Here is a 13,946-nt window from a genome sequence, read left to right on the forward strand (position 1 = left end):
TCCATAATTTTCCAAAACCAGCTTCGAGCTGGCCCAGCCACCGGTTGGCGGTTCCAGCGGTTTGCAGAGAAAGCGCGCACGGTCTCGGCCAATTACCCCTGAGCGTGGTCCCGGAGCGGGCACGACCGACCACTGCGTGACCACTTTTGGGACACCGGTGCCATGTTCGCACTTACATACCTACAAAATACCGGCGGCACTTTCGCACTTACATGCCTAAGCGCACGCGCCTACGGTAGCTGGTGTTTTATTGCTTATGGATGAGCAGAGAACACCCTAAACGCCTAGCTGGGTGGGAATCTGCCTGCGCTTAGTAACTTACTTCTAGGGAGGCAGTCTCAGTAGCCGAAAACCAGAGCTATAGTGATGTCAATAAATTGGCAAGAAAAACAGCACAGATTTTTCATCCTCATAGAAGGTTTCTCTTGTTTCTAACGGTCCAATTTAACATTATTGTGCTACTGGAGTGATGCCATTAACTCCATTATTCGAGTAGACAATTGAATCTGAGCAAAAAATACCACTCCGAGCAATGTTGATTGGTATTTCCTTCCCCTATCCACTCACTGCTTCCATTGAAACACAGCACTAATGATCTCGAATAATAAACGACAATACCAAATAGGACGACCAGGAAATTATCCGTCGCATGCAACGACTGTGGAATCTGTCCACACAACACTTTTCAGTTGCGAGCTCTGAACAAAGACGACCACAGCCCAGCAACACTCCCCGCTTGTAAACGTCGACGTCAGCCGAACCGAATCGGAATACAATACTCGTCCTCCGAACGCCAATCGAACCAGGAGGGAACCTCAAACCGCAGCGTTGCCAGGGCTCGGTTACCCCGCACCTGGGCTCAGCTTTCAGTAGCCGATACGTGACCGCGACCTAAAGCTCCAGCGGGCGGTTGGCGGTGCCGATATACCCAAACACGACCGGCCGTCATCCGAGCTGGGCCGCACGGCCCGCGTCACTGATTCATGCCGGACACGTCATAAACGTCACGTCACGGCCGTCACACGTCACGTCTCATGTGACACGTGTCAGGTGGCATACTTTGCATGTCAGTCGTCTTATTTAGCGCCGCAGGCCAATATGAATAGAGGCCTACCCGTGATCTTGGTCACGTATCTGTCCGCCGGCGCGTTATTGCAAAAATAGCGGAGCACCGTTTCAACGGAAAGCGCACAGGCCGGGATATCCACATTCCACATGGAGGAAGGTGCTGTCAAATTGTGTGCCACCTAAAAAATGCATGCCTCAATTATACTGACAATGGGTTGCCGATGGCGGCAATCAACCACTCAACCATATGAAGTCATTACGTATAAAAATCAAACATTACTTTTGACATTTTTTTTTGTCTTACAATCCTTCACCACCCTTAGTCAAAACCAGCCATAGCTCGCCTGCAGGTGAACACAATTCTACCAACCGAGTACCGACAGGTGACTATTACAGTGACACCTGTTTTCCGTTAGAAACCTCCACCGCGCCGTGCCTGGGCACAGGTGCGGTCGGCCCGAGAGAGGTGTCACACGGGCGGGACCTTCACCCGTCACACCCGTCACGTGACGTGACTGCAGGTGACGCCTGTGTGACACCTGCTGGGGCGGCAGCGGCGCGCTCCCGTACTCCGAAATCACGGGCTCTGCGGGTTCAGCGGCGTGAGTCACGAGAAAGACGTGACGGTGCGGGTGGGAGCGGGAAGTGGGGGAGGGGGAAGGGCGACCGGCTGAGGGATTTTGAAGGGGGCGGTGGTGCTATATGTATGACAACACTGAAATGATACTTTTCAATGACTATTGACCGATGAGCTTGCACGTAGTTTTATTAACATCCTGCCCATGTATCTCATTACACCCAAATTTCGCACACGATGTCTGATTCACTTACCTATAAGCATGAGGGCATGTGATACTGATAACTATATTGCAGCGTCTACGGCGTAAGTGTGATGAAAACAATGTTTTCCTCGGGCACGTAAGGCCGAGAGCCAAGTTGCATAATCAGCCTTTCCTTCCGTGAAACGTTTCCAATAAACAGCATTTATCAGTCACATATTACCTCCTTCCTTATTGCTCAATGCTCACTTCCTTCTTGCCCATCGATTATCGAACCTTCTTATTCACTTATACTATAAATCATCCTTATTTCTCCCAAGACATAAGTGGGTGTGTAAGCAAAAGCACACTGAGCTGTCTCAGCCAGCGTCGCAGTATCACGGACCTCAGGTCAAGCACTCGCAGAGAGCAGATAGGGCAGAGCTCAAACGTCCGATAGTGCCATATCTTATCGGACCGAGTCAAACCGTGTGGGACTAACGGCAAGCCGTGTCAGAGAGAAAGAGAGAGAGAGAGAGAGAGAGAGAGAGAGAGAGAGAGGGGGGGGGGGAGAGAGAGAGAGAGAGCGGATGGTAAGGTAGAGTGGGGGAGTGAAGAGAAACGTCTATAATTACGGATACACTAACCAGTAAAACGCCTTTTGGGGCGACCAACGGAGCGAGCGAGAGGATGGGCCTTGCACGTGCGAAATTGCGAGGGGGTACCTCCAACTAACTTGTGCACTGCACCCTACTAACCGGTCTTTAGCGATGTGCCAAATTTCAGCGCAATCGGCCCAGCCGTTCTCGAGATCTGGAAGCGGCACACTGCACGTGCGCACGTGCAAGCGGGGTCCAAACTGACTTTCGTACGGCACCCTACTAACTGGTCCCCAACCATGTACCAAATTTGAGCGCAATCGGCCCAGCCGTTCTCGAGATCTGGGAGCGCCCCCTGCACGTGCGCACGTGCTGTAGCACCCCAACCTTAACACATGCAGATGAATTATCTGATGGAGATCTAACTGTGTACCGAGTTTCAATTCAATCGGCCCAACCGTTGTGCCGTTATTGAGGTTGCAATTTTGGGGGTTCTTAAAAAATGTCCAACTTTACCACGCGCCACGTGCGGTGGTTGGCAAGAACGCATGGTGGCCATCACACCACAGAACTTTTACGTCCAAGTGACATTCAGTAAAGAAGACCGCTTGTCAATCGGATGTCCCGTTCCTAAGATATTAGCTTTTGAAGAGCGTCCCCACGGCCGGCCGGCCATACTCAGGATTTTCCCTTAATTCAGTATGAGACTCCGCTCGCTTCGCTCGCTCCGTAACAAATTTAAAGCAATAAATATAGGGGAAAAGTTTGGGTCGGTGAGTAGAAATATTTGATGAATATCTTATGGATTTCAAGTTATATGCCATAATACCTTGTCTAGGTATATGGAATGACGGAAGACACATGCTTGAAACAACAGTGAGCTTGAAACAACTGTCGTCCTCAGTTAGGTATCCTCAGAAATAACGGTAGTCTCTGTCGAGCTCTGTGAAACTCTGCACCTGTGTCTTTGCCAGTTTTGTACGTTATCGTGAGCAAACTGTGACGTTGATTCGCCTGTTCACTTTCTCAGGACCGCTGGGTTTTGGGCCACAAAATGGCGCCGATTGCGGCAGGACTTGGAGCGGTGCTGTAGCCCTCTTATCGCAGAACAAAGCCGCTGTTGTAATGCGGCGTGGCATGTTGGACGGCGGCGTTCCATGCTCTACAGACGGTACCGAGAACACCGACCGACTCAGGAGTATGGGAACTGGGAGGGAAGAACGGACTTCAGTCGAGGAGAGCGAACAGAGGAAGAACTACGATAATACCTACATCATGGTACACACGGATAAAGTACACAATAAGTGTTCGTTAGGATAGCATGTGTTGTTATGCGCCTCGTAAAATAAATTGCACCTCCTGTAACTAAAACTAATTTACACCTTAAGTGATAGCTCAACTAACTATTTTTTCACTACAAGTGTTCAGAAGCAGCCATATGCTCTCACTTAGTAAACATGAATGTCTTGATCATGGCATTCCATCCAACTTAGACCTTAATTCGGTGTAACGGTCCGTACACTACATGATTATCTATTAAGTAGTGCACTTGTCCAAACAGACTGCACTTTTGCAACACATAATAACCAGCTACCTGTTTTCACCAGCCATGAACCAGATAGCGAAAACACACGCAATGTGCACGTGCGGCCACTAATGAGACAAGCATGCACAACATTCCGCGGCGGCGGAGTGCAGAACAGGTCGGTCGGCGGTGACGCTGCAAGTGTCACGATAACGTGACCGGGTGATGTAGCTGCCTCTCGCTACAGACCAGCTCGCTATATGGGCACGTGCGGGATGGGTTCGGGGCAAGGAGAGGTTCAGATGGGTTTGCAGCTATTCACATGTTTTGATGCTTGCGTGGTCTGTGATGGGGTCGCACGAGCGGTGCTTTACGACAAAGACTGGGATAGCAGCGGAAATCCAAACATAAGCAACGAGCAGGCGAAGAGAGAATTCATGATCTAAGAGGAATAAGAATTAAGAAATAAGACTATCTTGATCAACAGGTTGTCATACCAAGAAGGCTCTTGGAGCCCATTACAGTACCGAGAAGAGAGTACAACAACCAGACTACCACACATTCAACACCTCTGCAGATTCTCCGCATTTGAGGAGATGCTGCAGATTATCCGCGACAAAATCCGCCGGTCGATAAATCTCCCCGCCCACCAGCCTCCGATGGCGCCAGTTCTCGACTAGCAATCGCAGTGATAATTCACAGCTGTCAATAAGACGCTGTCAGTTACTGGAACGTCTTCATGGCCACTGCAGTCTGAGGTAAATGTCAACGAGAAGCTGAAACAGCCGCGACTTATACAGAATCGGAAACCTTCGATGAATGAATAAAATAAATGAAACAATGAACGAATGAAATACTACCAAAGGAAACGTTTGATGAATGAATAAAATTGAAATGAAACAATGAATGAATGAAATACTACTGCAGGACAATTTAAATCCATCAATCTAGTCGTAGTACAATTCACCGACACGATATTTCAACACGCTCATTCCTCGAGTAACCTTCAGGTCGTCAGCGGCCTTCCTCGCTCTCCCGGCTTCAGTATGCACTAAGTTCTGGGTCAGCCGCGGACACTCCTTCAGCCTCCAGCAAGAACGAACACCAGCCCCCGGTGTCCAGACCACGGCGGACCAGCCGGCCGGGTCCTACCGTTACCGCGGGGCGGCGCTCTGTCAAACTTACGGCCCTTTATGTGCCGCTGTACGGGACCCGTCGTTAACCCAGCGCCGTGCTGTAAAGAGCAGCCTCCGCGCTCCGCGGTGAGGGTAATGATCCCCGGTAATACAGGTTACCATGGTTTGAGGCGCAGGTTACCATGGTTTGCGCGCAGGGTAATGTGTTCGGCTATGTAAGTTACGGCACTTTGTGTTTCCAGGCGTGTTTTCGGTCAGACTGGTATCCTAGAACGCACAGGAATGCGAGGAACATGCCCCAGCGGTCCCACAGGAAGAGGGACCCACCGCGAGGGTGCCCTCTGTCTCCTTCTCCCTCCTACGAGAAATAATTTGCCCCAGTGCCCCACTGCACCCCTACTCCATGTGTATCTGTTATTTTGGCAGCGTTTCCGGCGGGTGGAGCCGGGCGTCGCCACCTCACGTCAAGGTCCACAGGGTGTGGAGCGTCCCCTGTCCACAACTCGACCTCCAGATGTCCATCTCCACCCAGCGGTGGAGCTTGACTATCACAGTTGGAGCTAAACCATCACGGGAGCTAAAACATCCCGGCCAGCGAAATGGTCCGACAGCTCAACATTCGCCCGGATTTGGAAAGTTTACGGCGTGGGCTGTAAAAAATTATTGCATGCTGGTATTCATGACTGTATAAAGTGATGCTTCACTCGTAGTTGCCCAGAAAGAGGCGGGTGATGCTTTACTCCCTAACATCATTTTCTAGTGTGGACTATGCATCGCTAATGTCTTTGGAAAGGAAATGCCTGCTAAGCCAAATATCACAGGGGTCATCACAAATTCAGACTGGTACTGGCGGCTAATTATCAAAGGCGAGATAAGAAATAATTTAAAGCTCACCGCACACGGAACAGCGGGGGGCACTTTTCGGGTTGAGTTTTGTGATCTGAACGCGATTACGTGGGTTTCAAGTCGTCGAAGTCGAAGACGAATGCCATTTTCATTTCAATAATTAAAGCACCGGATATCAGGCTCACGACAAAATTTAATAGGCTGCCCTCGCGAAAAGGAAGCTAGGAAGCTGGTCAGCTGAACTGCACTCCATCAAGTGAGTTTCGTGTGTTGCGAGCTCTGTGGGCCTGAAGGAGTGGCCACGGCGGCGGCACGCCATGAACCAACACATCACGGAAAACGGACCAGACCGGACCAGACCGGACCGGACCGGACCAGACCGCCGTGTCGCCTGGACCGCCGTGTCGCGGAACGAGCCTGCGGAATGTGACACAGCCTTGTCCCAGCGGTGTTGCCCGTCCCACGGCCGGCCGGGTGCGGCCTGAGCCGAGTTGTGGACAGCACATGTCGCCGTGTTTTCCTGGCGGGCGGCAGCGGACAGCAATGGACAGTGGACAACAGCTAGACAACAGACAACGGCCAGACAGCGGACCATGTCCGGCGCTGCAGACAGCAGAGACCTGGCGCTCTTTGAGACAATAATTCAACGCAGAAGCAGGTAACTACCTGCAATAGGTTGCCGAACATAATCCAATGCTCGGTTAACTACCAGCAGATCATAAGACTCGAGCCAGGGTGGGGAGGGTGTGGGCGAGATTGAACAGCTGGCTGTCCATTTGGGGGCATATCCGCTCACAGTGGGTCATTGGCTGGTCAATGAGGACCAAAAACCCAGCCGCTGCCCCGCTGCGGTATGGTCATGGCCCACTCCACCGCCCGCTTTTACCTGCACTTTTTGCCGTCCGTCCGGCCCCATTCACCGTCCGTCGAGGACCTTGGAGGATCCTTATTGGGAGCGCGGACGGCCGATAGGAGGCTCTTGTGCACGCCCGATAAGAAAGGATGCTTTAGCAGCTGTGATGGGCGTCAGGCTGGCTTAATGACCCACTTGGCTCGGAACAATCCCGTACGGGACAAGGCTGCTTCTGAATGATGAGGTCAAGAGGCTCCGTGTAACGCGAATAGAGAAATTTCTGCTAAGAAGGCGTCGTTATCTAAGAAAGTAAGAGGCTTATTCACTGCTGCTCAAAATGCAATCACGTGCAGATGATGTAGATATAAACCCAGCGGTACTCACAAGGAAAATGAAAATCAACTCGCCTGTTGTACCTCCATCAAACTGACGTTCGCCTTTAGTATTTCATTTATCCTCGCCATCTTTCAGACGCCCGAGCCTGAAGTAGATTGATCGCTACTAACACATTTACGATATCACTCTATATTGGGCGGTGTTGTGTCACTAGTTTGAGGCTTTCATGAGGCACATGGGTTCTGGAATGTCACAAATCGCGTGCGCAGTCGAGTCCTCGCGACGTCACAAATCGTGGCGCCCCGGCCGCCCGGAGTCACGGCAAAACACGACGGCACGCCACGGACGCCAAAAGCGGCCCGGCACTGATAAAAAACTCCAATCGCTCATCAACACGTCTCTGCCGTTTAAAAACCGAATGAATCGCGTCAGCTGGCGGCTCGTGTATGTAAATACGCCCGATAAGCTGCACCCTGCGGGGCCTCCGTGAGCAGACTCGCTCCCGGCTCGGCTGCTCGTGTACTGGTCCGTCCTCACGGCGGCCCCGGAGCCTGCCGCCGACAGTCGTGCAGGAGCCAGCTGCGGATAGTGGAACTGAGATACTGAACCCGACACGGTCAAAGGATTGAGGAGACGAGATGACTTTGACCTCAGGACGGCTGAATCGAGACATCAGGGCACCAGGACAATTGAATCAAACAGTGAGCCGATTCAAGCTGAAAAACGCCACTGTCAGAGCTAACGGAGGCAAACGATGATAAGTTATGGGGTTATGCCTCCTTCTCTGCTGCTCCGCCAGAAGTGTTCCGAAGCCACTGAGTTCTGCTCTGCCGAGTCGCCGCCGCTGCCGCCGCCGCTGCCGCTGCCGCGCCCGTACGGTGTACGGCCACCGTTCCGCGGCGCGTCAGTGGACCGCGTCCCATTCTCTCATCACAGCCGGGCGCCGCTGACTGGCGTGACCCAGAACCGAGCGTCCTTTCACGAGCCGGCCGTATAGTGGCGGTCCGTCTGGGGCGGAAGCCCCTCAGGGGAGCGGAAGTCGCGGCCGACGGAGGGCCGCCCGGGGTCCGGGCGGGGGCGGGGGCGGGGGCGGCCGCGCTGTCTGAGGTGCCGGTGGGCGGAGCCGTCCCTCTGCCAGGCTCTCGGTCTTATCCCCGGTGAGTGAGGGGTGTCCCCACCGGTATCCCCGCCGCCACACCCACTGTGGTCGTCTGTGCCGCTCCCCGCGAGTCTACCGTGCCTGTATGGTAATCCGGAGCCGTGCCTTCGTCTGGTGCGACGCTGCAGACTGGCTGGCTGAGGATGGGGCCTTTTACTCTCCGACGGACTGAATGAAGATGCTCGGAGCTTGGTCATCTTTTTTGTCAGCTTTAATATTGGTGGTAATATGGTGACGATCAACAAGCTAAATCTGTGGATATTTTGATAAGATTTTAGTAAAATCACCTTATCCGCGTTTCGACTTAAGAATATATTTTTTAGGGGAAGCCAGCCATTTACAGCCTAACTGATGCTCATAAGAAGAACGCCCACAAACGTTGATGAAATGAAACCTTCTTTTGAGTCAGTGCCGCCAGGCATGGAGCCTTTTTTCGCGCGAGATTAATTCCAGACGGGTCGCTGTCCGCGACGGTGTCTGGCGAGACTTCGTGAAACCTTTCAAACGCCGTCTTCTGGCGCAGCTCCAAATATCAAACGTTACCTTCTGAGCCGTCACTTTCATGCAAGTACCTGTCGATAATATGCCACGGCACGTTCCGTTCAAAGTTCGTTGCTGCACCGGAACGCGTGGGTATGCTAGACCATGCCCGACCTCGTGTTTCAGAAGCGCCGCCGCCGGGAGTCGAACGCCCCCCGACAGGCGTTCGGTTCACAAAGACACACATGTCGCTCTCGCTCTATGGGGGCGTGTTTGAACCCACGCCGAATGTTGGCCCGCTGCTGTGCCGTTGTTTTGTCTGACTGAAGGTGGGCGTGAATATGACACATGCACGCAGTGTTGGTAGGCGAGTGGCATAGCATTACACCGTGTGCCGCAACCGGGTGAAGAGTGCGCAGTGTCAGGCCAGATCGTCGTTCTTTCTGTCATCCTACCGTCACGCGAGGCGGACAACATGGACTGACATCAGGCGGTATCTGATCGCACCGAGGGGAGGCGCACACCGCACCGACACGTGTGAACGTGGCAGTCAGTGGGCTGAGAAGCTCAACGCGCACTTCGCTACGGTGGGGGCTCGAGTGGCGAACGCATTGGAGCAGACTCGGAATGGGGCGGACCGACTGCCCCCGCGCCCCTCCCGCGTGGTGAGCGGTGCGTTCAAGGTGCGACCGGCAACTCTACCGGAGCTGTCAGCAGCGCTCCAGCGAATGTCGACCTCGAGGGCGAGCGGGGATGATGGGATTACCATTGAGATGCTGCGCATGACATTTGAAGTGACTGGGCCGCATTTACTTAATGTCGTGAACTCTTCCATTGTGTCGGGAGAGCTGCCAGTGTCGTGGAAAATCGCAACAGTTTCTCCCATCCATAAAGCAGGGAGTACAGCAGACCCCAGCAATTACCGGCCCGTATCAATTTTGCCGACCGTCGCGAAGCTGGTAGAGAGTGTTGTCTGTCTCCAACTGATGTCGTATCTACTGTCACACAACATACTCTGCGATGAACAGCATGGGTTCCGGCCGGGCCGATCCACGGAGTCGGCGATGCTGGACGCTGTTGGGTATTTAATGGACGGCATGGACCGTGGGTTCATTGGCTGTCTTACCACGGCCGATACGTCCAAGGCGTTCGACAGCGTTCGGCATCCCCGGCTCCTGGAGAAGCTCGGCTGGTACGGGATTGATACCCACTGGTTTGTGAACTGGCTCGGCGGGCGCAGACAGGCTGTGAGAGGTGGTACAGGTGACACGCTGCCCATTACGCATGGCGTGGTGCAGGGGTCCCTGATCGGCCCAGTGTTATTTTTAATTTTTACAAACGATTTAGTGTCCTACATAGACACAGAGGAGTCCAAAATAGTCATGTACGCCGATGATGTCCAGTTTTTGCACCGGAGTAGACCCGACGATCTGTCTCAACTGAAAGCGAGTGTTGAGCGCACCGTAGCCGCCGCGCACAGTTGGTTTAACGAAAACAGTCTAAAAATTAACCCCACTAAAACGGATCTTATTCTTATCAAGTCAAACAGGAGGTTGTTAACCTCTGAATTTTCTGTTCAACTTGGCGATGCTTCAATCAGACCGTCTTCAACGGTGAAAGTGCTGGGGATGGATGTAGACGCAGGGCTGACTTTTGAGAAGCATGTGTCTGGCACAGTCAGACGCTGCTATGCCACACTCGGAGGCCTATCAAAAATGGCTGGCAAATTGCCGGAGTCTGTAAAGAAAATGATTGTAGAAATGCTCATCTTTCCACATCTCGCCTACTGCTCTACTGTATGGGCTGGTTGCAACGCCACCCAGCGCCATCGGCTACAGAAAGTGGTAAACCACTGTGCGCAGGTGGTGAGGGGGGCGAGGAGACGCGACCATGTCACGCCGTTGTTAGCGAAACTGGAGTGGCCGTCACTCGACAACCTTGTGGCCGAGCGCGACGCATCGCAAATGCACTACTTGCTCAATAACGACCAAGCGCCAACCGGCCTCACGGCCCAAATCGCACACCGCAGTGACGTCTCCACCAGGGACACGAGGGGCTCTCTAGCCGGCTCGCTGCAGATCCCTCGAGTGCGCAGTGAACACGCACGGAAGTCGTTCTTTTGTCGTGCTGTCTCACTCTGGAACCGCGCTCCTGCGGAAGTGAGAGAGTCCCGCTCTGCCAGAGTCTGTCGGAGAAGGGCGAGAAAGTGGCTGACGACCTCCACCTAAATAGGACACTGATACTTTTTTTTTAAAATGGTGTTGATAACTTTTAGGCGTGTTTCATGTGTATTTTAATATTTTTAGTGTAGGGTGCAATCTTACTTTTATGCTGCATATTTTACTTTTAATAGGTACCTGATTTTATGTAAACCTGACACTTGTTCCGAAAAGCCATCGAATGTGGACGAACATAAGAATACATGATGATGATGATGATGACGGACGGGGGCGAGGGGGCGAGGGGGCGAGGGCGGCACCGCATAGCTGAGAGTGCTGCAGCGGCGGCGGCGGCGGCGGGGCATTAGTTTACAAACGCCGGCTGGCCAGATGTTACATACATGCCGACACGAGTCCGGGCGCCGGGACGACGTGGAAAGTGAGAGTGATGAAGGACCATGGAGAGGGAGGGAGAGGGAGAGGGAGCGATGAGGAAACGAGAAGAGAGTTATGTGGTGCGGAGGAGGAAAAGAGGGAGAAGGAAAGGGGAGACGAAGAGAAGGAGCAAAACAGGGATGAGGATGGGGTGGACTGGAGGATGAGTCTTGGAAGAGAGGTAGAGAAGCAGAGAGAAAGAGAGAGAGAGAGAGATTCATGGACCTTATGGCGCTTAGCGCCTCCACAAGCACCTGAATTAGGAAATCCTCTCATTGCCGAAACAGTAGTCGTCTGTGGAGACATGAGTGATGGCCTGTTCCGACGTTCTTCCCGCTGCGCCATAACCTTGTCCCGGTTCGGGGACGGCCTATCCTCGGGTCTATCCCTGTTTCGGCGCGTTAAAAACAGGAAGGACACGACAGGTGGGGCTGGAAGTGCTCTGAACGATGGCCCCGCGCGGGCGCGACAGCAGACTGCGCTCAGAATGTAGATGGGACGCGACTGTGAAACGCGGCCTTGGTTCGCGAGACTTTTTCGGAAGATACCGATGTTACAAGACAGAAGACATCATAGGAATGCATGTAAAATATCGCCGTGATAGCGCCACATTAGCATCACAAACATGTGTATCAGCGCATGATTTAACTTATCGGAACAAAGTTGAAGGGTAACAGCGAAAATAATTGTCTGAGCGCGATTAAACGGGCAACTTTGAACATGCAAGAATCTTGCTAGATATTTCACGAAAGGATGAACGTACAACAGGAAAAACACCGGGTTCTGGTGTCAGTTTTTGGCCCGGACCGGCTTCACTTTCTAAGCCTCGCGGAGGACGAAACAACACATAACCAGTGTCACATTTGGAGAGGCACATATGTCGATCAGAATTCGGGCTCCATTTCTGTAGTGCATGAATAACTCGTCCACGACGAACTGTTCTGTGGACTGCTGCAACACTGCAGTCCTGAGTGCAAATACTGATCAACAAAACAGCAACAAAGCGCTTTTCCTGACCGGCACAGCTTGTCTGGAAACTCGCTAGAGTGCATAGTAAACCACCGATTACCTGGCCTGAAGTTTAAACCAGAAATATCTGCCCGATCCAGACAGGACTTCATGGGGCCCGCAAGGGGTCCAATCAGGAGTTCAGTCTGGGGGCCTAGTGGTAGGTTCCTGCCAGCAATCCCAAGCTATAGCGAGGGTCAGGTCCAGGAGGTGCCGTAATGGTCTAGGAGGACCCAGTGGAGCCCAAGAGGGGTCGAGGAGGGCGGGGCGGGGCCAGACTAGTGTTAAAGTGCCCATCATCATCCAGTCTCAGCTCTCAAGAGGACCGCTTGCAGCCGCCGCCATCGACAAATGCCGACATCAGCATACTCGCTGCACCCCTGGACTCTGACGTCACATCATTGACGTCATGACACCAGTGACATCATGACATCATGGCAAAGGTACTGCTCGGAGTTGTAACGTAACGATCACTGATAGGAAGCCGTCAAAACAAACGTGGCGGCAAATGCAGACTGACGTCAATGATGGACGGCCCTGATAAAAGTTAAAGGGACGGCTGAATCAATATTTGCTTATTTCTGATCAATGGCAACAATCTGATTATGACCGACAAGCTTCAATTCCGTTGGTAAGGATTGTTATATCTATGCAAACACGGGTGAAGTAGAAACAAACGGCGGCATGTAAGAGATGCCTAGTGATATTGTCTCATGAACCGTCTATAACGCTAGTCAACTATGTTTACCTGGACTATAAACAGCAGATACCTGCCGGACTCGCATCTCATCGGTGTTTTATCATTTAAATGACAGACGCGCACAAGACGGAAGACTCAGCACAAAAGGTATCTGCATCAAATCACTTCGGAACTTACCGTTCAGCGCTCCTGTGCTCTGCGGCTCCGTGGGCGGCATCAGTGCCGTCATCATCGCTGTCGACGTCGCATCGACGGCGGCCTTCTGCTGGGCGGCCTTCTTCAGCGCCAGGTCCCGGCGCCGGGGCAGAGGCACGTCCTCATAATAAGTGGTCGCCTCGCAGTAGGTGTTACGCGCCTCGTCAATAACCACCTGACGCTTCCTCCGTGTGCTACCCTTCTTCAGCGCCGACTTGAGGCCGCTGGCGGGCGGCTGCACCACAGCGCCCGCCATCACCGGGCAGGGTCACTATTCAGCTCTGACCTGACCGTCACAGGGCACCGGACACCTCACTGGGTCTCTCTCCGCGCTGCGGGCACTCCGAGCGGGCCAATCCGACCACCACCGCCGGCCGTCACAGGTGCTACTGACGACAGCGCCGCGGCCGGCGCCGCGCGGCCGGCACCGACTGTGACGTCACAGCCCAGTGCCCCCCCCCCCCCGTACGGCGGCCGTCCCGCCCCCATCGCGGGGACTGTCGGAAGCGCGGGTGTGTCCTGGGAGGGGAGGAAGGGACGGGAAGTGATGGAGAGGGGGAGTGACGGAGGGAAGAATAGCGACAGGTGGAGCGGAGGGGAGGGGAGGCGCCGACCCGTCGGGAAGCGGCTGAGGAAGCAGCACGCGTACCGCGCAGGGTCACAGGGCCAAGGTCATGCTCCTCATACGC

General features: G+C 53.4%; 1 protein-coding gene across 1 annotated transcript in view; it reads right to left on the bottom strand.

The window, feature by feature from the left end:
* LOC122366989 (CRACD-like protein) overlaps window positions 1-13,632 on the bottom strand; it is a 33,249-nt gene extending 19,617 nt beyond the window's left edge. Inside the window, exon 1 of the mRNA XM_043339724.1 lies at window positions 13,240-13,632. Coding sequence (XP_043195659.1) covers window positions 13,240-13,513 — 274 coding nt within the window. The 5' untranslated portion in view covers window positions 13,514-13,632. The remainder of the gene's footprint in view (window positions 1-13,239) is intronic.
* Window positions 13,633-13,946: the final 314 nt, after the last annotated feature.

This window comes from Amphibalanus amphitrite, unplaced genomic scaffold, assembly GCF_019059575.1.
Source record: "Amphibalanus amphitrite isolate SeventyFive unplaced genomic scaffold, NRLGWU_Aamphi_draft 000843F_arrow, whole genome shotgun sequence".
In the NCBI taxonomy this organism is placed as follows: Eukaryota; Metazoa; Arthropoda; class Thecostraca; order Balanomorpha; family Balanidae; genus Amphibalanus; species Amphibalanus amphitrite.